We start from the raw sequence: 26,144 nt of genomic DNA, 5'->3' as shown, positions 1-26,144 counted from the left end.
GAGAGGAAGAAGGGAAGGGATGGGGAGGAGGAGATGGGCCCAAAGAAGCCCTCCCTCCCTTCTCCCAGTCCTGCTGGAGTGCCCAGAGCAGGACCACATGGAGGGCACAAAAGGGATGCCAGATTTCTCAAGGGCTGAGTTTCTGGAGTAGCTGATGGAGGGGGCTTGAAGCAAGACCCCAGCCCAGAGCTGAGCCCTGCTGGGTGCCCCAGGCTGAAGGCAAGCTCCAGCACCCAGGTTCTGCTTCCTCAGCCTGGGATGGTTTTCCTTGTAGTGTGGGTGGTACCCTTGGATGAAGGTAAGGGCTGGGGCAGAAGCAGATCTCTTAGGTCCTTTTCTCTCTCAAACTGGCCCCATTGGAGCACTCACACCCATTTTACAAAGGACATCAAGAATGTTTATTCCCGGAGGCTGCCACCTACACAACACAGAGAAGTCTAGGGGACCCAGGGAGCATAGGAGATGCTGGCTGATGTGCAGGCAGTGGGTAGAAGAGCCTCATAGGTGGTGACTGGCAGCTAAGTTGTCTCCTAGGAGTGCTCAGGTTCACCCCCAGGCTCTAGCCCCACTCTGAGCCTGTTTTTCTCCAGTGTGGCTAAGACCCCAGGCAGAGGCAGAACTTCTGCAGCCAGAACCTGGCTTGGATGCCCACTTTGTTTGTAGCTTCTCCTTCTCCATTCTCAGGCAGACCCCCTGGGATGAAGGGGAGGGAAGGGATGGAGGCACCTTGAGGCCAAGCCAGCAGGTGGGGGTGCTGCTTGCTCGCTCTTGTGTCCCTAGTTAGGTCAGCACCAGCTCCTCTGGAGTCCCGGGACAGTCTGTGGAGCCTGCAGGGAGACAGCCAAGAGCAGTGGGTCACTGCCCCGTCCTGCTGTAGCCTCTCAGGTACCATTTTCTTTTCTGGATGGGGTGGACATTAAAGGCAACTGGGCATAGCCTCACCTTTCTCTTTCCTGGCACCCTAACATCCTCTCTTGCCACATCACTCAGCCTCTTGCCCCAGACCCAGCTATTTCCAAGCTCTGGCCTCCAAGGAAGTTAAATAACAATAATAAGAACAGTAACAATGACCAGCAAGGACCTCAGTTTCTCCACTTGCTAGTTGCGTGATCTTGAAGAACCAGAACTTCTCTGAGCCTTAGTTTGCTCATCTATCAAAAAGAGGGCAGTAATTCTACCTGCCTTGTAGAGATCTTGGGAAGGTTAGATGTGAAAGCCATGAGCAAGGGCTTGGTGCATTCTGCAGAGGAGGAAAAGTGTTAGTTGATGGAAAAAAAGAGGGGAGGGTGGGTCTCGTCTGAGTTGAGCAATTGAATACAGCCAGACCTGTCAGCTACACTTTTATAGATGAGGAAATCAAGGCACAGTCTCTGGGATGAAGAGATTCTCAAAGTCACACAGCCAGCAGGCACAGTCACAAAGCCAAGTGTGCTCCCAGGTCTCCTTCCATGCCCTTGTGTCTTCACATGTTTCTGTGTCTGTCCTGGATGCACGTTGTCTGACTCTAAGAAGCTCTCCTGCCAACCCGTGTGCCCACTGCACCTCAGGCAGGAGGGGTGGAAGCCCTCATTTCTTGATGTTTGCTTTTTGCCTCTTTGCTGGTAGCATCTGATTCTGAGAGCTGGGCCCCCACTGGGAGAACCTCCCTGTCATCCCCACAGACCAAGCCAAGCCCATACTCACCTGCTCCTCACCTGCCCTGGGAGCCTAGGGTACCAAGGGTACCGAGGAAGCCATGGGTAGTGGGGACACCATGGGTACTGAGGGTACTGAGGGTCCTGAGGGCTTGAAGGTGGGGTCTTCAGGGATGTAGACAGTGCTGTTCCCTTCAGGCATCTGCAGAGAGAGGATGCAACTCCGAGGGCCCTGTCCCAGGCCAGGCAAGGGTGTCCCTGGTGACTAGAACCTCCTGGAGCTGCAAATGGTGTGTGGCGAGCGCCACCTTGTGATCGCCATGCGGATCACATGCCACGGAAAGCAGGGTGGTCCTTCAACACAGGTGTCCTGCCCCTACCCTATATTAGGCACTATCCTGGGTGCTGGGGCATGGCAAGGATAAGACAGGGTCCTTGCCCCATGAGAGTAATGGTGAGGCATTCCAGTGAAACGCCCAGTGACAGTAAGAGTTGTAAGTGCACACCAGAGGCTTATAACCCAGCCTGGGGGATGCTGAGAAGTTGTGCTGAACCCACTTTTAAAAGATGAGTAGGAGTAAGGGGCAGAGGCAGTAAAAGGCAGTATGGCAAGCTCTGTAAACTGCAGACAGGTCCGAAAGTGGTATGGGGAAGGTGCAGGGAATGCCAGAAGTGGGTAGAGAGGTAGAGTGCAGGCAGGGCAGGTCAGCCCTGCCCTTGTCTCATCCGTGGTCCTAGGGAACACTGGTCCAATCCCCATCCTTTGAGAAGCCACCTCACTCCCAAGGTAAACCACTCAGGGCCTCAGGGACTGCCTGATAGTGTTCCTTCCATTGGCATGGAATTTCATTATTCCCAACCAGGTACAGCCAGCCCTCCATACCCATGGGTTTTGTATCAGCAGGTTACACCTATCACAGGTTGAAAATATTCAGAAAGAGCAACAAGAAAAAATGACAATACAACGATAAAAAATAATACAAATAAAAATACAGTATTTACATTGCGTTAGGTAGTATAAGTAATCTAGAGATTACTTAAAATATGTGGGAGGATACATGTAGGCTTATATGTAAATACTATGCAATTTTATATCAGGGACTTGAGCATCCCAGCAAGGGATCCTGCAACCAATTCCCTGAGGTTACTGGGGGATGTCTGTACTGCTCAAGGTATATAGAGCTGAGAGGTGTGAACTTGCAATAAATTACAAAGATCCAAACAGAACCAAGAGGGAACTTCTACATAGGGGAATTGATAACATTTCTGACTTATTTCATTAGCATAAAATCTGTGTGCTTTCTAATTGTGGTGTCTAAAATAGTTTAAGTTCTGACTTTATTAAATATAGAATAGAAATAATTATCCTGTGAGAAAAGAAAGTTTATTAGGAATGTAATAACACAGAACAATTCTTATGATAGAGCAGTAAGGAGAAAGAGACGGATACTAAATTGGGTGAATAATACAATCTCAACCATGTAAGAAAAATCTATGCAGAGAAAAAAAGATAGAAAGGAAATATATCAGAAAACGTTAATATTGCTTGACATAGGGTGATGGGATTTCTATGTTTCTCTATTTCCAGATTTTCTTTAATGAGCACCTAGTCATTTTTAATTAAAACATTTTTAAAGAGTTAATTTAAGAGACATTCGTTATATGCATGAAGTTATAGTAGACATTAGTTAAAATTACCCTTAAAACTTCTGGTATGGTTTTAAAAATACAGAGCTAAGTGAAAGGCATTATGGGTGGCCCCTTGTCCCAGGAGCCACAGACACAGGCCAGTCCTCACCCTGTCATGAGGGGACAGTGTAGGAAGCATGAGGGGAGTCCTGCCATCCTGCATCATCCAATGGCAAGTGGGTACCTCCAATCATGATTCATGGGGAGAGGTCTGCCTGAAGTCACAGAAAGCCCAGATTGTGGCATTTTAAGGAAACTGAGTTCTGTGACATTCCACCACTTTCATATCTAGAACAATGTTCCTCAAGCTGCTCAAAGTGGTGGGATGCTGCAGAACTCAGTTTCTTTCTTTCTTTCTTTCTTTCTTTCTTTCTTTCTTTCTTTCTTTCTTTCTTTCTTTCTTTCTTTCTTTTTTTTTTTTTTTTTTTTTTGAGATGGAGTCTTGCTCTGTCATCCAGGCTGGAGGGCAGTGGCGCGATCTCAGCTCACTGCAACCTCTGCCCCCTGGGGTTCAAGTGATTCTCCTGCCTCAGCCTCCTGAGTAGCTGGGATTACAGGCAGGAGACACTGAGCCCAGATAATTTTTTGTATTTTTAGTACAGATAGGGTTTTGCCATGTTGGCCAGGCTGTTCTCGAACTCCTGACCTCAGGTGATCTGCTTGCCTTGGCCTCCCAAAGTGCTGGGATTATAGGCATGAGCCACTGCGCACAGTCCAGAACTCAGCTTCTGTATCGGAATCACCAGGGAGCTTGTCACTTGCAGAGTCCTGGTCCCTACTGAATCAGAACCTCTGGGGTGGTGCCTGGGAAGGTCTCCAGGTGGTTCTTATGGAGACTGAAGCTGAGCACTGCACTGTGATTCCTAACCCGGGCTGGGTGTTAGAATCCCCAAGAAAGCTTTAAAAAATTCTAACATCTAGACCCTACCCCAGAGCAGTTAAATCCAAGTCTCTGTGGGCTGGGGCCTGGGCTTTAGAATGCTGTCAAAGCTCCCTAGGTGATTCCAGTGTGCGTCTTAGCGCTGAAAACCACTGCTCAAATACAGTGGTGCTTAGACTTGTTTGTCATCAGAATCACCCGGGGGCTTGTTAAACCAGAGTGCTGGACCCACCCCCTTGTTTTGGAATCAATATGTCTGAGGAACTTAAGACTTTGCATTTCTCTCTCTCTCTCTCTCTCTCTCTCTCTCTCTCACAATCTTGCTCTATTGCCCAGGCTGGAGTGCAGTGGCACCATCAGGGCTCACTTTAGCCTCCACCTCCTGGGCTCAAGTGATCCTCCCGACTCAGCCTCCAGAGTAGCTGGGACTACAGACGCATGCCACCACGTCTAAGTTTTCTATTATTTTTTATAGAGAAGGGGTCTCCCTATGTTGCCCAGGCTAGTCTCAAACCCCTAGGCTCAAGCTGTCCTCCTACTTCAGCCTTCCAGTGTAGGAATTACAGTTGTGAGCTACTGCACCCGTGAGAATTTGCACTTCTAACCAGTCTGCAGGTGATGCTGATGGTGCCGGGCACCATACCATGGGAACCACTGCTCTAGAATAAAGCTGACTGAGTCTTTAGGGACAAGAGTAAACTCCAGCTGCAGCCCTGACTGTAGGTTGCTTCTGTCACCCCCGCTAGGGTGTGCAGAAAGAGAGGTACACACCACCCACTCCGAGCCCTGGGGTCTAGAGGGAAGAGTCTTCAACCTCCATGAGATACAGCCTCCCCCGATGAAGAAGTAGGGTAATGCAGGCTCTGACCCCCACCCCCGGCATCTGGGTCTGCAGGCCCCAGCCCAGCTGATGCAGGTGGAGGCAGGGAGGGAACGCAGCTGCACTCCTTCGGAGGGACAAATCCCTCAGAACTCACCTCCCAGTAGACTGCATCCTCAAAGCAGTTCTCATCTGAAGGTTGTCCCCAGAATGGTAATCTCAAAATAAGCCCTACAGAAAGTTGGAGATTACAGGATGTCAGGAAATGCCTTCCCTCTGCTCACCCCAGCCATTTCCCTCAGCTGGGAAAATCCTCCTAGGGCCCTTGGGCTGAAGTCCAAATTGCCTTAGTCCTGTAGCTAGAAGTGCAGAGATCAAGGATTCCTGGAGGCTCCAGGCTGACCTGTGCTGCACGCCCTTTGGTTCCCCACCCAGGGAGCCCCACAGCAGTCCCCCCTTCTCTGGCTCAGCCATTTCTGCTCACCCACAATGATGCCACCCATCAGGGCCATGGCCAGGGTCACCAAGAGACCATAAATCTGGAACTTTCCCTGTGTTCTTGCAGTCCAGTCCCTCTTGAAATCTTGAAAGTCAAAGGAATGGACAAGCCTGGGGTGGAGACAGGGGGCAGGTCAGGGCCCCATGGAGAAGCCAAGTAACCGCTTGCTGCCACCCCAAAAATGTGAGCAGGTACCATGGGCCCCAGACTTCCCATCACAACTTGGGGACACCAGACATACCAGTTGGCCTCTAATGGGAAGGGACAGAGTTTGGGGAGAGAGGCCCATGAAACAATTGGTCCAGAGTGGGGAAGGAAAGGGAGAAAGAGGCAGTTGGGTCCCAGAGGAATAGCAGGAAGAAGGGATGGGACAAGGAAGGGGGAAGCTCCGTCCCACTGCGCCTCCTCCACATTTACCCTTCTTTTCCATAGACTTCAAGACTGGCAGAGGCCGCTGTCACAGCACCCACGATGCCGCCTATGATGCCAGGAATGCCATGCAGATTGTTAATGCCACATGTGTCCTGGATGTGCAGCCGGGACTCCAGGAATGGCTGGAAAGGGGAGGTGGGTGCTGCTCAGGCCAGGGGCTGCATCAAGGTTGTGGGGAGGTGGGGATTCCAGAGGCCCTCAAATACACAGAGACCCAGGATTCTCTAGCCCTCAGCCCCCTTCCTAGGAACCCTCAGCTCACTGTCAGGAACACAAAGACCTCAGCATTCTCCAGCCCCCAGCCCCTTGCCTGGGACACTTACGGTCAGGTATACAAAACCCAGGGTCGAGATGATGCCACAGATGAAGCCGATGATGAGGGCGCCGTAAGGCATGAGCATCATCTCAGCAGCGGTACCCACGGCCACCCCTCCTGCGAGCGTGGCATTCTGGATGTGCACCTGGGCAGGGCAGGCAGAGCAGGCAAGAACTCAGTCCTCTCCCTGGAGCACCAGGCCTGGAGGAGCTCACTCGCTGGCTGTGCGAGGGTGTATCCTGGGCCCTGGGAGCCAGGGATGGCTGGGAGTTCACCTCAGCAAGCCAGGAGCGTGCAGAGGACTTCAGCCCCCACCCAGGCTTGCTACAGCTGCTCCCTGAGTCTCTCTGCACACGCCACCCATCCCACCTAGCAGGTCTGGGCATTTTCCACGTGCTGGTGCACCTGCCAGTGAGCCCTGACAACAATCACACAGTTGTTTTATGTGTACCATGTATACCTGTGTGCCCAGACTAGCGTGTCTGAATGTTCTTGCCATGGATGCAAGTCCACGTCAAGTGCCTATGGGGTCTAGCCATACACACGTACTGGCTGCTGCTGTCTGAACGCTAATCTGCACCGGGTGCCGTGCTGCTGGCTGTGGAGGTCAGCTCTTTCCATCTCTACAAGTCTGCAAGGTGAGGACAGTTATCTTGCAACATTTGCAGATGAGGAAACTGAGGTGAGGGGGGTTAAATGACTTGTCCAAGACCACAGAGCTAGCAAGACGCAGAAAGGTGTCTTGATCCAGGCTGTATGGCCCCAGAGTCCCTGTCCTTGACCCTATTCCATGTCACTCCCTGCAAGTGGGTATGGATAAACACAGGTGTGCCAATCTGTGTCTGATTCCCTTCCCCAGGTGCCTGAGTCCCCACCTCTCTGCCTGGTGACAGTGTCCCCAAATAATTGATACTCCTGACAATGTCTCAGCACACATATGCCCATGTCAAGACGCTTGTGGCCGGGCGCGGTGGCTCAAGCCTGTAATCCCAGCACTTTGGGAGGCCGAGACGGGCGGATCACAAGGTCAGGAGATCGAGACCATCCTGGCTAACACGGTGAAACCCCGTCTCTACTAAAAAATACAAAAAACTAGCCGGGCGAGGTGGCGGGCGCCTGTGGTCCCAGCTACTCCGGAGGCTGAGGCAGGAGAATGGCGTAAACCCGGGAGGCGGAGCTTGCAGTGAGCTGAGATCCGGCCACTGCACTCCAGCCTGGGTGACAGAGCCAGACTCAGTCTTAAAAAAAAAAAAAAAAAAAAAAAAAAAAAAAAAAAAAAAAAAAAAAAGAAGCTTGTGTCAGATTATAAGACAGGTTGGGTGCAGTGGCTCACCCTGTAATCACAGCACTTTGGGAAGCTGAGATGGGTGGATCATTTGAGGTCAGGAATTTGAGACCAGCCTGACCAGTATGGTGAAACCCCTCTCTACTAAAAATACAAAAATTAGCTAAATTATCTGGGCATGGTGACCTGAGCCTGTAGTCTCAGCTAGCTGGGAAACTGAGACAGGAGAATTGCTTAAACCTGGGAGGCAGAGGTTGCTGTGAGCTTAGATAGCGCCACTGCACTCCAGCCTGGGTGACAGGGCAAGACTCCATCTCAAAAAAAAAAAAAAAAAAATACGAGGTAAAGAATGTCCTTGCTCTGGGTGCTGCTGAAAACTGGCCATGTTCTCAAAACAAATCATTTCTCCCCCAGCCTCATCTGCAAGATGGGTGTGATGATCCCCTCAGAGCTGTTGGCAGGGCATGATGATCAGTGCCCTCCAGGCCCAGGCAGTCAGAGCCACACCCCCAATGCCCTCATGCTCACCATGTCCAGCTTGCCCTTCTTGTGCAGGGCACTGGATACTGCCACCGAGGTAAGCACACAGGCTGCCAAAGAGCAGTAGGTGTTGATGGCGGCTCGGTGCTGGCTGTCCCCATGGTAGGATATGGCTGAGTTGAAGCTGGGCCAGTACATCCAAAGGAAGAGTGTGCCTGGTCAGACCAGACAGGCCCGATGGGCCCGGGAGGAGAGGCATTAGATAGAGCCCCACAGCTCAGGCAGGCATCCTGTCCTTTAGCTCTAGAGGTGACCCCACACCCAGCTGTTTCCACCTCTGCAGCTTTAGTCATGCAGGGGCTTTTTCTGGAAGGCCCTCCCTGCCTTCCTCACCCCCCACTTAGCCTTCCACACCACTCCAGGAAGTCTACCCTGACCCCCATTTCTGGGCTAAATGCCCGCACCCTGTTCCCACAGCGCCAGGAGGGAGAATCTTTTCTCTACTGTAGGAAGATCCTCCAGGTGGCACTGCTGTCTATTCCACTACACTGTGAGGAGCTCCTGGAGGGCAGGGCTGGGTTTTGAGAGACCAGAATGGGTGTGGTCAGTGTCTTCTCTGGAATGAATGGACACAGAAGTGGAAATGCACATCTTGCCCTAGCCCAGGGGATGGAGTGAGCAGCTCCTGGTTACCACTGTGTCTGCCTTGGGGCATTCTAGGGGAAATACAGGATGAGTGACCAACTTCTTTCAGCTCCATGGGGAAGAGGGACAGACATATGGGATTCTAGAAGTATCTACAGGCAAACTCTGTCTGCCCTTCCCCCAAAGAGAACTGGCAGCCACCCACCATACCATGTGGGGATCAGGTCTGATCATGGTGGCCTTCACCCATCATGGCCGCCTTCATCCATCATGGTGGCCCTCGGTTATCATGGCAGTTCTCACCAATCATGGCAAAGAGGTCCGACTGGTACGCAGAACTCTGTCTCTCCTTGCTCTGCTCTAGGTTGCGTCGGTAGAGGATCCGGGTCACTGTGAGCCCAAAGTAGGCGCCAAATGTGTGGATGGTCATGGAGCCCCCTGCATCCTTCACCTGGGGTGCAAGGGACCTGTCAGACTCTGGCACCTTCTCTCCCTCCCTCCTCATAGCCGTCCCTATCCTGCCACACACACACGCCCAGAGCTCCAGCCTTCTCGGACTCTTCAGGGTGCAGGATGGAGCCTGGGGCCCTCACAGACCAATCGGCTGGTAATGGGGAGAAGGTAGCGATTCCCATCAGCAAAATGCCAGGGTGTCCTCACCCAGCAGATTTGGTTGTTTCCAGATAGGGAAACCCAGGCCTGGAGAGGGACTTGCTCATACCACTGGAGGAGGTAAGGCAGAGGCAGAACTGAGGGAAACGCCCTACCTGATTTGTCACCCACTGGTTTCCACCTCTGTGCCTCTCATTTGACAAGCTCTGCATTTACACCACCTGCTAGTGCCATAGCAGGGCTGCTATCAGGATTCATGCAGGCGACTTGCCCCTGGCGAGGGCCTGGTGCTTAACGGGTGCCCGATTAATGTTGGTCCCACTCACACTCACCTCCCCTTCTCTTTAACCTCCTCCTTCCTGCCCACTCAGAACTAATCTCAGATGAATAGAATCACAGACTCACTCCTTCACTTTTGATGGGGGAAACCCAGCCAGAGAGGTAAGTGTGTCATCCAAGGTCATAGAGCTGGTTGTTGACAGCGCTGGGATTCTCAACTCCCAGCCTAATGGATGCCTCTACTAGCTGTGTGACCTTAGGTGAGCCCCTTAATCTCTCTGAGACTCAGCTTTCTCATCTACAAAATGGGGGTAAGCCAGGCACAGTGGTGGTTCATGCCTGTAATCCCAGCATTTTGGGAGGCCAAGGCGGGCAGATCACCTGAGGTCACGAGTTCGAGACCAGCCCAGCCAACATGGCAAAACCCCGTCTCTACTAAAAATACAAAAATCAGCTGAGCATGGTGGTGCGCACCAGTAATCCCAGATACTCGGGAGGCCAAGGCATGAGAATCGCTTGGACCCGGGAGGCAGAGGTTGCAGTGAGCTGAGATCATGCCACTGCACTCCAGAGCGAGACTCTATCTCGGGAACAAAAAAAAAAAAAAAAAAAAAGAGAGAGAGAGGGTATGCATACTGAGGTTCAGTAATGCAAAGGACTGAGAGATGACCCTTGGAGGCAAAGGGAACAGCAAGTGCAAAGGCCTTGAGGTGGGACCAAGCTTTGTGCCTGAAGAGCAGACAGCAAGCTATGACAAAGCACGGGAAGATGGGGAGAGAGTAGACAATAAGATGGGGAGAGAGTAGACAATATGTGGAGAGAAAAGTTGGTGCCAGAACAGGAAGGGCCTTATAGCAAGTTTGGATTTTCTCCTGAATGAAATGTTAAAACTACTGAGAGATTTTCATTGGGTGAATGGTCTTCTATGCATTATTCATTTATTTGTTTATTCATTTTTCTGAGACGGAGTTTTGCTCTTGTTGCCCAAGCTGGAGTGCAATGGCGTGATCTCGGCTCACCACAACCTCTGCCTCCTGGGTTCAGGTGATTCTCCTGCCTCAGCCTCCTGAGTAGCTGGGATTACAGGCAGGCGCCACCATACCCAGCTAATTTTTGTGTTTTAAGTAGAGACAGGGTTTCCCCATGTTGGCCAGGCTGGTCTTGAACTCCTGACCTCAGGCGATCTGCCCACCTTGGTCTCCCAAAGTGCTGGGATTACAGGCGTGAGCCACCGCGCTTGGCCTAATTTTGTATTTTTAGTAGAGACAGGGTTTCTCCATGTTGGTCAGGCTGGTCTCGAACTCTCGACTTTAGGTGATCCGCCTGCCTTGGCCTCCCAAAATGCTGGGATTACAGGCATGAGCCACAGTGCCTGGCCTCTTCTCTATGCATTATTTATAGGCCACTCTGGCTGCTGGAGATGATTTTCCTTAGGGGCAAGGAAGGCAAGAATGCAGCCAGGGAGATGAGTCAGGAGGAAAAGATACGGTAGCTTGGACTAATCTCGTAGCTGAAAAAAATTACAAAATGAATGACTGAATTTAGGGTGACCTAAATCACCCCCTGCCAAGGAGGGGGAGTTCCAGACAGAGTCCAAATATAGAAGAGGAGGGTGCTAAGAAAAGGGTGCAGTTTCTACGTGAGTTCCCCTACTGTCCAAAAGCACTAAGGAGGCTTCTGAGATAGAGTCAAAGGTCTAAGGTGCCTCTTATCTGAGCCACTGAATTGACCTCCCCCAGGGAGCAGCACTCCTGTCATGGCCCATGTGAATGGCAGCTCTGGTGCTGTGTCGTACACACCATGGCCACCTTGGCCATTCACCTGGGATCCTGCCCTACAGATTTGCCCCCTCAATACACTGGATGCCTTTTCTTGGCAGAGCAATCTGGAAATGTGGTATGTGTGCAAGAGTATATGCAGGGATATCCTATTCATTCCATCTGATGTTGAGAAAAAAAGGAGGGGGAAAAAAACAACATTCAAGGAAGCCCTGCTCTGCCCAGGTGCTGGATTGATCTGCTAGGAGGACGATGATATCTACCTGTCTGGTACCCACTTTAGAGATGAGAAAACTGAGTGACGTTCAGGAGGTTGAGTGACTCACCAGGCTGGCATGTCTCCCCAGCTGTATATTTCTCCATACCCTGTCCCCCGAAAGCATCTCCACCCACCTCATCCCCATTCTGAGCCCTGCTCACCTTTAGCAGGTTAAGGAGAATGAACTCATTCACAGCAAAGAGGGTCACTTGGAAGAAAGTCATGATGAGCAGCTGAATGGGGCTGACTTTACCCAGAACTGCCCCAAAGGCCACGCAGACAGAGGCCACGCAGAAGTCAGCGTTGATGAGACTGTGGGGAGACAGGCCAGTGGAGAAGCTGGGGCAACAGCAAAAAGTGGCACTGGAAGCCCTGGACTTTGGTCATATGTGGATTTCGGCTTGTGGCTGAACCTTTCTGAGCCTCAGTTTCATCATCTACACCAATGGGCACCTAACATTTACAGCTACTCCAAGAATGAAAAGAAACCACACATGAGACAAGACCAGTACAGCAGCACACACTAGATGCCCCCTCCCATGCAGCCCTATCTCAGGCCCCCACTGCTTGCAGACAGCTTGGGCTCAGGGTGCCATGTGGTCTCGCTGCTATTGTTGAGCATGCCCCATATTTTGGGGTCCTGCCTTGCCCTGTAACTTCTACCTGCTTTTCCAGAACCTCCTCTTGCTGCCTCCTCTTTCAGGAAGCCTTCCTGTTTCCTCCAACCAGATGCAGTTTCTGCTTCCAGATCCTTATCTCTCACTCTGCACACACCTCTTCTGCTGGTGACCAGGGCCTTGCTTGAGTTTGAACTGTTGGGACCTTTCCTTTACCTTACCCATGAGAGAGGATCTGTGTCCAGGGAAGAAACAGAGGCTTTTCTGCAGGAAGGAGGGAGCTGGGGTGGTACTGGATGGAAGGAGGGAGCAGGAAGGCCAGCAGGGAGGATGGAGGCAAAGGGGCAGGTACATAGGTCCTGCTGAAGCATGGACCCTGAACACCCTGCCAGCCCAGTAGAGGGCTGATGAGGCAGACAGCTGAGTGGACATTGTGTAGACCCTGGTTCCATCCATGTGCCCACTTTGCCCAAGCCTGGCCTCCTTGTCCCCTGCCAGCAGCAAAGCTGTCCTCTGGATTCCAAGGCAAGACCCTCAGTGTGGCTGTTAGGCTGGGAGAGTTGCTGATGGGGTGGGTGTAGGGATAAAAGGGGCTACTTCCTCATGACTGTCACATCTACTGGGGACTCCCTTCCCCTTCCATGCTCAGGGTTGTGTGTGTGAGAGAGAGAATGGGGTGAGGAGCAAGAATGAAACTAATTGTAGGGCCAGTTAGTGGAATGGGGGTGGGGTCCCTCCCAGTCCCTCCCAGTCCCTCCCAGTCCCTCCCAATACAGAGTGTTCACTGAACTGTCCACTCCACTATTGCCTCATTCACCACTGTGTCCCCAGGGCCTAGTAGGGCCTGGCTAAATGAGCGATGGCAGTTCCTAAGTGCTAGGCTCTAGGGTATCTACTAAGTACTATATATGCTCCCCTGTGCCATCCCTGAGCCATACAAGACAGGCACTGTCATTAACCACATCATTCAGATGGGCCATGGAGAATTAGAGAGGCTGAGTTATTTGCCCAAGATCCCATAACTGCAGCTGGACGATTCATCTTGATAGAAGTGATGGTTAGAAAGGAGAGAGAGAGGCCGGGCACCGGTGGCTCATGCCTGTAATCCCAACACTTTGGGAGGCCAAGGCGGGTGGATCACGAGGTCAGGAGTTCAAGGCCATCCTGGCCAACATGGTGAAACCCCATCTCTACTAGAAATACAAAAATTAGCCAGGCTTGGTGGCAGGCACCTGTAATCCTAGCTACTCAGGAGGCTGAGAATTGTTTGAACCCGGGAGGTGGAGGTCGCAGCGAGCCAAGATCATGCCACTGCATTCCAGCCTGGGAGACAGAGTGAGATTCAATCTCAAAAACAAAAAACAAAACAAAACAAAGCAAAAAAACAAGGAGAGAGAGAACAGAAAGGCCCATCCCTTGGGCTATCAGCATCTGGGAGATGGAGATCCAGATGCCACATATCTCAGGAGGGCCAAGGAGGCTTGGGCAGGGCTGGCAGAGGGGCACTTTCTACAGTGACAGGTGGAACTTGGAAGACTCTTCAGCAGGGACAGGACAGAAGCCAGCGGGGGCGGGGGCTCCACATCTCTGGATCCACAAGGTCAGGTCTGGGGACTACATGCTCATCCCAGCCTTGGGCGCCAGAAATCAGCTCCAAGTCAGGTGCTGAAAAATCAGTCTCCTGAGAGCCAATTTGTCCAAACTCAGATTTTTCAAGTGACCAACTTGCTGAACAGCTGGTTCACCACAAACCTGTTAACTCACGGTTTGTAATAATTCCCTTTGAATTTTTTTTTTAGATTAAAAACATTCATTTAGCCATAGCTATTTTGCTGTGGTGGCCAATGATATATATTAAAGGTGTTTTTATACTTCGGATCTATGGCTTTGGGAATGATAACTTCTTGTGCATTTTGAACTTCAGGGTGATATGATATGTGTGTCAAGGGTCTTATACACAAAAAGACTCATTTATTGGTTCCAACACTTATCCAGTCAACTACCTTTCCTGTTTCTCTTAATTCATGGGTTAATTAGTTGGCTTGGATGAGGTAATTTTTTGCAAATATTTGACACGTGTCCTAGATTTCAGACACCTGGCCTATCAGAACTGGTTGGTATCCTAAAAGCAACAGCAGGGATTTGCCCTTTAAAGATGGTTTATACCAGTTCGCCTCTACGCCCTTTCTGTGGACAGTTTATGAGTGAGCTAATGAATGTTCATTTTCAAACACCAATGATTACTTTTCTCAGATTAAATTTTTTTTTCTTGAAGGATGGAAGAATGGAGGAAAACAATTTTTTTTCTTTAGCCAACCTTGTCGTATATCTACAGAAATAAAAGTCTGCCTAAACTGGACTTAAAGAAGAACCTCCAATAAACTAAAACTTGGTTAAAGCGGGAAAAATCTCCCAAAGGCTCTTGATTAGGACCTGAGCAACAGAAATTGCTATAGGTTTCATAAGTTGCCATGGGATAGAGAGTTTGATAAAGGAGTCATTCAGTGAGCTGACCACTTTGTCCACTGATTTTTTGGCAAGTTGGCTTTGGGTGAATTTATTTTATAACCTGTTGGTGGTGTTGTGGGTTGGGGAGGTGTGTTGAGGCTTGGAGGAGGTCACTGCAGAACAGAGGGAGGGGCTGAGTAACCTGACAAGAAGGGGCTGGTGGTGCTTATCAGGCCAAGTCATCATAGAGAAGTCATGAGAAGGACGGAGCTGGGAAGTGACGGTAGGGTGCTCCACCCTTGGAGGCTGAGGCAGGGGGAGGGGGGCTTCAGCCCTAACACTCCACACCCACACCTGTCTCACAGCTGTTTCCAGCACCTGTTCCCTGGGATGGGTGGGGCGGTGAGGCAAGGCACGGAGAGAGGTACTTCCATTTGGCTGGAGTCCCCATTCGCTGTTCCCTTCACAAGGAGCCTCAGAGGCTGGCGCAGACATCCCGGCTCTCCCACCGGAGTCCCGTGAGCTGCGGTCTCTCAGGGCACAGGGCTGGGCGATTTTGATGTGCCGGGCCCGGCTGCACCCGGCCGGACCCTGCCCCCACAGGAAAGTCTAGCCTCAAGTCCCTGCAGCTTTTGTCGTAGGAGAAGGGAGACCCTCCTATGACACGTGGACGACTCCCACCCTGGAGAGTCGCTGATCAGGAAGCGAAGTAAGTGTGTGTGTGTGTGTGTGTGTGTGTGTGTGTGCGTGTGTGTGTCTCGCAAGCCCAGTGTGGCCCGAAGGAGGAGTTGCCCTCCAGCCCCAAGCCCCGGCCCCGCCAATGGGCACGCCCTCCTCCCGCAGGCTCACCTGCCCAGCCCCACCCCTCCCAGTCTGCCCCGCTTCCGGGGCCGACCCACGCTCACTTCTCCACTCCCACGACGATGTAGCGGCCTTCTAAGAAGTGGAACCAGCCCTGCATGAGCAGCGCCCATTGGATGCCGAAGGCCGCCAGCAGGAAGTTGAAGCCGACAGCGCTGAAGCCGTAGCGCTGCAGGAAGGTCATGAGGAAGCCGAAGCCCACGAAGACCATCACGTGCACGTCCTGGAAGCCTGCAGGGACAGTGCAGCCCGGGACTCGGTGGTCTAGCAAAGGTTCATCCCAGCCCTGGGTTGTACTAGGAGGGCTGGGGCAGCGCCTCAGTCTTCCCCGCCACTGGCCCGTCTCCCTGCTCCACCATCCTAGCCCCGTTTCCCCATCCCTACATCTGAACCCTGGGGCTGGGCGCGGTAACGCTGCCAGCAGAGCCTCCAGTCCCTTCATAAAGGCCTCTCTAGAAAGGGAGGCGCTCGGGGGGACCCGAGGTGGGCCCCCACCTTAGCTTATTTAAACCACTGGGCTGTAGTGCCAAGAGATTCCCAAGCACCCTCCTTGAGAGATGGCAGTTCCTTGGTTCTACCCTCCTCCCTGGGTGGCTCTGCTGGCCCAGGCTGGAGGTGGCAGCTGGGCATCGGAATTTGAGGCCAGGTGTGGGTTACACGCAGGGTCTAAGGTTTATAGCCCAGACCATCTGAGGCTATGATGCCCTGCCCTCTCCACCACAATCCTGTTCCTTTGCTATGGAGAATCAATGCTCATCTGGCCAAGGAGTAGCCTGGACAGGCCAAGCACATCAGTTACGCTGATCACATCCCCACATCCCACCACCGACTCCAGCAGATACATATCCCTGCATCACTGAGACTTGAATTTGGACCCCAGTTACTCCATCTCCTGGGTGGATGACTCTGGGAAAGTTAAGTGTTTTAACTTAGGGCTCGGCACCTGCTTCTGTAACGCTTACATCACAGATGTTGCAGGGATTAAACGCAGATGTGTATGTTAAGAAGCATCTAGCACAGTGTCTACCCCATACTAGGTGATCCAAATGGGCAGATGTCATTGTTTATTTTCACTCAGGCATGGCCTAATTCTGAGTTCTGACCCAAATCTTCTCCACCTCACAATGTGGCCTTGGCAAGCCACTTCCCTTCTCAGAGCCTCGGTTTTCTCAACGACCAAACTAAAGGGATGTATTAGGATGATCTTAACTGCCCTCTTGGCACTTATGTTGTATGGTTCTAAACTCCAAGAAAATAAGAGAAGACAAAGAGCTTTGAGAAGCAAAGAGAATTGCAGAAGCATAACACACTAATAGGAACTGCAGATGTCACAGGACACAGGGGCCAGATGGAAGGGCTCCCACTGGCCAAATCTGGGACAGTTTGAGCACCAAAGTAATTATGTGTTATAATGAATTAAAACCATTAAAAAAGGAACTCATGAGATCATACTGATAATAAGTTGGTAAACACATAAATGAGGTAGCAGATAGGGCTCTTGCCTACAGTAGAACGCTGAGGCTACGCTGGTAAATGTGGAAAAAGTGCTGGAGTTGGAAAATCATCATTTTCATGGTAAAGATTCAATCAGTGGATGGTAAATGCAGGCGGGAATTTTGATTATGCACAGGACATTTGCATTGTCTTAAAGGGTTTCCTTATAGACTGCTTATTAGTTGCAGAGGAAGAAAACAGTAATTATACTGGGCAACATATTGACTGGGTGATCAAAATTAATATCACCCATGCCTCCACATGTGATACCCTGAAAAGGACCTATCCCCTATGTGGGATTCTAGCTGAGACTGCAGAACCCAATCTCATCATGAGAAAACATCAAACACAAAATGAGGAACATGCTATTAAAAAGGGGTAAGGCTGTATTCTTGAAAAGTATCAGTCATAAAAGACCTTCAAAATGTTCCAGATTAAAAGACATGACAAAAGTTATTAAAGTCAATACCTTACTCTAGACTGGATTCTGTATTTGGTGGGGCTGGGAGGGTTGGGGGAGTGCTATAAAGGTCATTATTGGGTCCATTGAGAAAATCAGGTATAAACAGATGAAGATATTGTATTAATCAGATATAAACAGATGAAGATATTGCATTAATGGAAATTTATGAAGTTTATTACTATGGTTATGGAAGAGAATATCCCTATTCTTAGGAAATATACTGGAGTAGTTTAGGGTAGAGGGCCATGATGTATGTGATTGACCCTCAAATGGTTCAGAAAAAGAAAGCACACATGTGTATGTGTGAGTATGCGTATGTGTGTGTGCATATGTGTAGAGAAAGAGTGAGCAAATAGCTGAGTCTGAGTATATAGTATTCTCTTAAATGTTGAGACATAGTCTCATTTTGTTGCCCTGGCTGGAGTGCAGTGGCGCAATCTCAGCTCACCAAAACCTCTGCCTCCTGGGGTTCAAGCGATCCTCCCACTTCAGCCTCTGCAGCAGCTGGGATTACAGGCATGTGCCACCACGCCCAGCTAATTTTTTTTTTTTTTTGAATTTTTAGTAGAGACAGGGTTTTGCTATGTGGGCCAGGCTGGTCTCAAACTCTAGGTCTCAAGTGATCTGCCCATCTTGGGCTCCCAGAGTGCTGGGATTACAGACATGAACCACTGCACCCGGCCACAGTGTAGCCTTCTTTGTGCTATTTCTGTTTGAGCAACTTGTTGTAAATTTGGAATTATTTCCAAATAAAAAGTCAAAAGGAAAAGTGACTTCAGGGCCCTGACTGGCCTGTCCAGCCCCATCCACTTGTCTCCCCAGGGATTCCTACTCCCTCACCTACCTGCCTCCCAGGGGATCTCTACCTCCCCACATCTTCACCTCCCCTTGGTGCTCCAGCTGCTCTGGCCTTCCTTCTGCTTCTCAGTCCCACACTCTAGGGTCTTTGCCTATGCTGTTCCCACCACCTGGGATGCTGTTCCTGCAGAATGGCCAGATCTCAGCAAATTGTCGCCTCATTAGAGAGGCCTCCCTCACCACCCATTTAAGATAGGTTCTCTCCCTATGGCACCCTGTTTTCTTTCCTAGGTTCTCTCTCTTATGGCATCCTTTTTTCTTTCACAGTTCTTGTTATAATTTGAAGTTATGCATTTGTTTGTCTATCCCACTCCACTATAAAACTCCAAGAAGGCAGAGTCATGCCTGTGCCAAGGTCGACTCTCAGTTAATAGCTATGGATGAATGAACGATTGTTATTGTCTCAGAAGCACCCAGGTGTGCCAGCTGAGCAGTGGTCCAGGAGCTCAGGTGGGATTTCACAGGAGGGGCTGCAGCCCCCCTCCAGTCCAATGCCTCCCACCAGGAGGGCTGATAGGTTCTGGTGCCCACTGTAGCCTGGCCAAGGTTGCAGGAGCATTGCTTACGGCACAGCTGCCTGGACCTTGCCTGCCCTCATCTGTTTCCCCTCCAGGCTTCCCTGAGGCTCAGGCCAAGGCCACAGACCCCTCAGCTATCACCTACCTGGAGGAGGCTTAGGGGGCTTGGCACACTGAAGGGCAGGGGTACAAGCCAGTGTGGGAGAGCTGTGGGTCCTGCTCCAGGGTGGTGCTCTGAGCTTCCCTCTGAGTTTAGCATCGGTGCTGAGTTTACATGAACAAACACACCTCAGCTTAGGTTTCTCAATGTGTGCAGCTGATTTCATGTATGATCGTGTTGCAGGGTTTATCACATTTCTAACTGTTGTGGAAGAAATTGAGCTGATGTATGTGAAACACCATAAATGGTATTATGGTTATTCTGGGAAGAACTGATGGGTGACAGACTGGAAGAGAGGTGTAAAACAGAGGGAGGTGACAAATTCAGATGACAATTCCAGAAGCAGGGAGGGGAGTTGGCAGGATGACAGGATGGCAGTGCTGTTGACAAACACAAGGCAATGGCAAGAGGTTGCTGTGTGGGAGGGAGGTGCTGGGTCTGGCCTGGCCGTGGTGAATTTCAGATGACCACGGGGGTGAGGGCTGGGCAGTGGGTGCGGGGTGAGGGGATAAATGGAGCCTGGCCGTGGGGGCTTGGAGCTGGGGTCTGAGATTTGGCAGGCCTTCAAATAGAGCTGTGAATTGCAATGTGGGAATGAAGGGAGAGAAAGACACAAGCTGAGAACTGGCTGTGCCTTGAAGCTAGCAGAGAAGACAAGGAAGGCGCTGGCAGGGAGGTGGGAGGAGCCCCTGGGGAAAGACAGCATCACTGCAAGTGAGGTCCTTTCGAGGAGAGGAGTATCAGTTGCCTGGTGGTATAGAGGGGCCATGCTGGCAGGGGCAAAGCTGAAGAGGACCAAGGGAGCCACTGCTGCAGGGGAAGGCGTGTGTGGTTTCAGGGCTGCCTTGGCCTCTGTGTGGCCTGAGAGCAGGAGCAGAGAGCCCTTGTTTTCCTGGTCCATCCTCCCTGCCTGTCCCCTCTCACCCTGCTCTTCTCCCTGCTCTGGCGGGTGCCCTGTCTCTCCTTTTCACCCTGTCTTGGGTGTCTCTTTTTTTCTCTTCCCTCCATCAGGAACACAGACACCCACTTCCTTCTCCCTGGGCACCTCCCCGATTTGTCCTCTTGCTTCCCATCTCTTTATCTGTCCAACTGGTCTTAATTCAGCATCGAAATGTATCCATTTATTAATTTCTGTTTCATGAAGTTTGGTGCTACCTAAAATGATTTTTAGGCTGGGCGTGGTGGCTCATGACTGTAATCCCAGCACTTTGGGAGGCCGAGGTGGGTGGATCACTTGAGGTCAGGAGTTCGAGACCAGCCTGGCCAACATGGGGAAACCCCATCTCTGCTAAAAATACAAAAATTAGCCGGGCATGGTGGTGCACGCCTGTAATCCCAGCTACTCGAGAGGCAGAGGCTGGAGAATCACTTGAACCAGGGAGGCGGAGGTTGCAGTGAGTTGAGATTGTGCCATTGCACTCCAGCCCGGGCAACAGAGTGAGACTTTGTCTCAAAAAAATAAAAATAATTTAAAAAAAGATTTTTAATAGTGATGATTTGAGGGTCCAAACTATATGGACCTTCAGCACAACAGGACAGAACCTCTCAGATCTCAGGTTCTTTGTCAGTCAAATGGGAGACAGTAACAGCCCCTGGACAGTGCTCACTGCAGAGCTTTGTAGCACACACGTAATGGGATAACCCAATCAAAGCCCTGTGCAAAGGCAGCTGGCTCTTTAGCAATTGCCCCATAATATTAGTTATTGTTTCTCTTTTTCTCTTTCAAGACTGACAAGGTTGCATTGGTTGGCAACTTGCTGAGGGTCAACCAAAGTTGACCCTCAGTCTCCCTCCCCAGCTTTGGTGACTCCAGCTATCCTGCCCAGAACTGTCTTCCTCAACCTGGAGGTCCCTGATGGGGCGGGGCTGGCACTCTGGCCTCCAGGGGGCACTAGTACCCAGCTGTTCTCCCTCTTCCCTTACTCCCAGCCCCCAGCCCCATTCTAGCTCCTGTTGCTTCCCTCTGTAGATGAGTCCCCCACCAAGATGGCTGAGTCTAGGGGATCATTAGGGTCCCACACTAATGGGCCCCTGCAGCCCTCTCCTCTGCTGCATCAGCACAGGAAGGACAGTGCCCTCCAGGGGCTGGGTGCCGTCCCCCTCCCCCTCCCATTCACAGCCCAGCCTAACTGTTTGGTTTGAGACCTACTGGCCAGTTCCCTAATTTCCCCAAGACTCCGTGCCCACCTCTTCCACATCAACACTGCAAAATCTCCTGGGGAGATGGTCGGGGCAGCAATGCCACAGAAGACCCTGGAAAGCAGGTAAGCCCTGGGGCAGGGGGGCTTGGCTCTGACCCTGCCTGTGCCACTGGCTGGCTGAGAGTGTCCAGCACCTCTTGAAACTTCATTACTTCCATCATAAAATGGAAATTATAAATGCCCCACCTGACAGGGCAGGCAAAAAGCATTTTGTGATTGGGAAGTGCACAAAATAATTTAAATCCTATAATAGTTCCAACTAATATTCAGGGAGACGTGTCTCCACCATGTTTCTAACAAGGTGCTGATACTTAATCACCTTAATGGAAGGAGCACTTACTCCCTTCTGGGGAACTCAGTGGCAGCATTTACTGTCTTCTCTCTTTATGCCAGGAGATGAGTGCCCTAACAGTCACCTGTCATCTTGACTCTTCTTAGACATCCTATACTTTAAATAATATTTCCACCTTAACATGGGCACTCTGAGGCTCGCTGTGGTGAGGTGGTTGGCTCCTCCATGCAGTGATGCACCCGAATAGGATCTGTTTAATTCTAAAGTTCCACTGCCTCCTGCCTGTGGGTAAGCTTGTCCTTTATCAAATGGAGCCTGCTTTGGCCTCATGACACAGTCCTTCCAGTGTTTGAAACCAGAGCTTCCTCCACCCTGGGTCATCTCCCAAAATGTGTCCCACTCCCTCCTTGGTCTTCCAGGGAGCTTCTGGAGTCCAGGCCCTGGTGGCTCCTCCTTGGGCCAGCCTCCCTGAAGCCACTGCCTTCAGCGACTCACCCAGACCCTGGATCACCAGCCCACAGGGAAGCTGCATGTTCAGCAACCACAGCCACTGCCCCCATCATGGGCCTCCAAGGGCACTGCCAGGGTGAGTCCCCAACTGGCTCCATGCCTGCTGCCTGCTGTGGGGCCCATGCCTAGGGAGCTATCCTCAGGCCAAGCCAACTGGAGCTGGACTCCTCTGGACACTGGAGATGGCCAGCAGGCTTCACTAGCCCCCTGAGTAGAAACGAGGCTCACACAGTTGTTGATGGCCTGGATCCAGGAACAGGGAGGGCACCTTGAGGCCTGCCATCACCCCAATCCCCTAGGAATCACCTCGCTGCCCAGGAACCCAGGCTTGGGGACTCACATGGGCCAGGAAGCCTTGTGCCCTCTAACTCCTAACCACAGCCACCGTGAGTGGAGGAGGGGAAAGGAGGAAGGTTGAGAATAGGGAGGAGAGTAGGTCAGGAGTATGGGCTCAGACCCCAGGGCTGCTCCTCTTACTCCCTGGTTTCCCAGATGAGTGACCTTTGCAAGACACTTCTCCTCTCTGGCCTTAGTTTTCTCATCTGCAGAATAGGGGTCGTCACAGTGCCTCCCTCACAGGTTGTGGTGATGATTAAAGGAGAGAAGACGTGCAGTTGGAGGGGTGGCCACCACTTCTTGCCGAGATTCTTTCCCTATACCCCTCTCCTCTGCTGCTTCCTGCTCCAGTGGCCAAGAGCTCCCCAAGAGAACTAGCAGGGGAAACTCAAGGCCCTCCTTGATGCTGGGGCTCTCCCCCTCTTAGCATCCTTACCCCATCCCTTTCACAAACCCTACTGTTGGGCCACACAGAACCACTCCCCCTCCTCACAACACCACCCCCTTTTAGTGGCCCCCTTGGTTGCTCGGCTTCTCCCCTCCTCGCCATCCACCACTTCCCAGGAAGCCATCACAGATCCCTTCTGCTCAGAGCACTTGGTCCCACTGAGCCCTGGGCACCACGGTGCCCCTCTCTGCTTCCAAAAAGTCTGGGAACAGAGACCCAGGATATTCAACTTATTTATCCAGAGTGACCACAGCCCTGGTTTGCCGGGACAGTCATAGCTTATCCCTGGGTCCCAGCAAATTACTACCAGCATCACCTTCACTCTCAAAGGTGTCCTCCGATGATGATAAATTATATGATCACATTACAGATAAGCGCTTGTTGCATGAATACGTGAAGGTGGGGTGTGAAAGGTGGGTGGGTGAGAGTGGTGGGAGGATAAGAGCTGGGGAGATATAAGGACTGTACCTCCCCACTGGTGAGGTTCTGCAGCTCCTATTACAGAGTTTCTCTCTCTCTCTCTCTTTTTTTTTTTGAAAGGGAGAGAGATAGAGATTCATTCTGCCACCTAGGCTGGAGTGCAGTGGTGCTGTCATAACTCACTGTAGCCTCAAACTCCCGAGCTCAAGCGATCCTCCCACCTTGGCCTCCCAGAGTGTGCTGGGAATACAGGTGTGAGCCACCACACCCAGCCTATTTAAGATCTTGAGGTCCTCCACTCCCCAGACACATTGAGCACCTGTGAACGCCTATGGGAGGCCTTGCCCCTTGTGCTCTGGGGTCAAGTGGGAAGCAAGAGCAGGAGGGAGGGACAAGAACAGGCAAAGGAGGGTCTCAAGCTTGCCTGCCTCACTTGTTTGCTGGAAAGTCCCCCGCTGAGGAGAGGAAAGGTGGACAATGTGAATAGTGGATTTGGAGCCTGAATCCCAAGGCTGCAGCTGTCAAGGTGCCTTTTTAAAAACATCCCTAAATGGAGCCCAGGAGAAACTGTGGTCTCCCCAGCAGGGGGCGCACCCCTTGTCTGTTACTTCCCTTCTAGGCATCATGTAACTATTAATGCAGCCCATGATAGCCCTAACTTTTTGGCAGCCACTTAATATGGCTGGCTTCCACCAAGCCTGCAGCCCCCCAAACTCAGTCTTTTTCTCATGCAGGCTGCCATTCTGAAAGTGTGCAGTTGTTTTCTTGGAGATAGAGAATCCCCTGTTGCCGAGAATGTCTAAAGTGCGGAGGGAACACCAGTTGATATAGGCGGATGCTGGAGAGGGGCTTTAGGGTCCCTTCCGAGCTAACAGTCAATGACTACATGAACACCACCAGCTAGAATAATTGTCATTGACTGATGGCGGATGGAGTGGAAAATCAGAAAGTACAAGGACATTCTGATTTTGGGAAGAGCCCCGGGCTGGGAGTCCAGAGGTTGGGCAGCTCAGAGTGACCTTGGGCTAGCTCTCCCTGCTCCTGAGTCCTAGGACACCTGTGTTTGGTGCTCTTGTAGCAATTGCTCCATTATGAAGAGAGGATCCCACCCCAACTCTCTGCCAGAGCTTTACCTACACTGCCTCGCCACAGCCTCACCCCAACCCTTGTGAGGGAGGCCCTACCATTATTTTCATTCTGTAGATAAGGAAATTGAGGTTTAGGAAGGTTGGCATTTGCCTGAGGCCACCCACCTGGTTTATGGTAAGAGCCACAAGAGCACGAGAGAAAGAGAGGTATGTGATTGCAGGGTAGTGCTCTTAACCGCAGCACCGCTGACACCAGAAAATTCAGGAGTGCTTGTTTTCCCTCTCCAGACTAAAAGGGGGTGGGTGTCCTGGCCTTCTGGCCCACCAGTGGTCCCACAACACCTCTGCCCACAGCAGGGCTGGCCGGCCATTGAACCATCCCTGTGGCCCTCGACATGGAACCTACCCGCTTATTTGGAGTAAGCGCTCCTCTGGACAAGGGAGCCAGGTCACCCACTGGTTGGTAATGGAGCGAGAGGACTCAGGTCTTTTTAGGATACCAAGCAGGGCTCTCTGACAGGGATGTTGGGGGCCTATGACGGCTGGGAGGGCGGTCAAATAAAAACCTTATCCCGGTGTTTTCCCTACTAGTTTTTCACGGGGAGAAGGAGTTTGTGCACGTCTGACAATTTCCCACGCATGCCCTGCAGAAGCTGGCGAGATGGGGAGTCCGCGGCTGCAGGGCAGATCCCCTCCTCTGCCCTGCGCTGGGCCGAGCCCTTGGCCAGGTGGGGACCGGCGCGGATATGCCTCCACTGGGCCTGCAGGCGGCGGGACTTACTCGGGTAGCGATAGTAGAATTCGTTCTCCACCTCGCTCAAGTTCTTGTGCTTCCTCTCTGTCCACCAGTGGGCGTCGGCATCGAAGTCGTAGCGCACGAACACCCCGAAGAGAATCACCATAGCTACCTGCAGGAGCAGGCAGGTGAGCGGCAGCCGCCAGCGGAGGTTGGTGTTCCAGGCCATGTTGCAGGGGTGCCTGGCCGGGCGGGCAGAGGGCAGTTCGGACGCTCGGAGGCCGGCGGGGCTTTTGAGACCCGGGCAAGGGGGCGGGGTGGCCACGTGGGGCACGGAGCAGCTGACTTGGGCACCGCCCGCGCCTCGCTCGCCCAACTGGCAGGGGCCCAACCCAAGCCAAGGGTCCCAAAAGATTCCCCGCGTTGGGGTGGGGGACAGCGGCAGGAGCAGAGGCCGATAAGGCAGTGGGCAAGAGGATCAGGGTGCCCCAACTTTTGTGTCTCTGGTTGATACTGGGGCCTTTCTCCTTTTGTTCTGCTGAACAGGGAAACGGGGATCATTGGCCTCCAAACAAGATCAGAAGGAATTTCCAGACCTAAGTCATCATCATCATCATCATCATCATCATCATCTGCATCATCATCTGTCCTTTTTCTGATTATGAAATTCACACAGGGCACATGAAAAACAAGGAATGTTTGGGACACTGTCACACAACAGAGCGGCCTGGGGAGACATCTGTGATGTGCTACCCCAGACTTGACCCTGGAACAGAAAGAGGATGTTAATGGGAAAACTGGTAAAATCCAAATAAAGCCTGAAAATTAGTTAATAGTGATGTTCCCATGTTGTTTTCTTAGTTGGGACAAATGTGCACGGTTATGTAAAATGTTAACAGTAGGGTAAACTGTGTAAGGGCTATATGGGGACTGTCTTTGCACTTTTCTGTAAGTCTAAAATTATTCCAAAATACAAGGGTTTTAAGAAAGAAAAAAAACACACGTATAAAGGATTGTAAGAACAATTTAAGAGTTTTTCACAAGTTCATTGATCTATAATCAGAAACTGTCTTTTGGTTAAGATCT

General features: G+C 51.5%; 2 protein-coding genes across 3 annotated transcripts in view; one reads left to right on the top strand and one right to left on the bottom strand.

Annotated features, from left to right (window-relative positions):
* The window catches only part of LOC105488330 (uncharacterized), a 95,950-nt gene extending 70,005 nt beyond the window's left edge, over nucleotides 1-25,945 (top strand). Inside the window, exons 2-3 of one of the 2 annotated variants that reach the window (XM_071100698.1) lie at nucleotides 25,172-25,269; nucleotides 25,605-25,945. In XM_071100698.1, the coding sequence (XP_070956799.1) occupies nucleotides 25,172-25,195 (24 nt within the window). In that variant the 3' untranslated portion in view covers nucleotides 25,196-25,269; nucleotides 25,605-25,945. The remainder of the gene's footprint in view (nucleotides 1-25,171; nucleotides 25,270-25,604) is intronic. The other variant, XM_071100699.1, reaches the window with a different exon arrangement.
* LOC105488327 (Rh family C glycoprotein) lies at nucleotides 375-25,368 on the bottom strand. Its single transcript, XM_011752273.2, has 11 exons — nucleotides 25,104-25,368; nucleotides 15,579-15,765; nucleotides 11,770-11,920; nucleotides 8,984-9,131; nucleotides 8,084-8,250; nucleotides 6,278-6,415; nucleotides 5,940-6,076; nucleotides 5,508-5,632; nucleotides 5,181-5,254; nucleotides 1,684-1,836; nucleotides 375-827 (listed from the first exon to the last, which is right to left on the bottom strand). Exons 1-10 carry the CDS (start codon nucleotides 25,285-25,287, stop codon nucleotides 1,708-1,710), a joined length of 1,440 nt encoding a protein of 479 aa, XP_011750575.1. The 5' UTR covers nucleotides 25,288-25,368; the 3' UTR covers nucleotides 375-827; nucleotides 1,684-1,707.
* Nucleotides 25,946-26,144: the final 199 nt, after the last annotated feature.

This window comes from Macaca nemestrina, chromosome 7 (genome assembly GCF_043159975.1).
Source record: "Macaca nemestrina isolate mMacNem1 chromosome 7, mMacNem.hap1, whole genome shotgun sequence".
NCBI classification, from domain to species: domain Eukaryota; kingdom Metazoa; phylum Chordata; class Mammalia; order Primates; family Cercopithecidae; genus Macaca; species Macaca nemestrina.
Note: the sequence above shows the minus strand (reverse complement) of the source record. Positions and strands in the feature narration are given on the sequence as shown.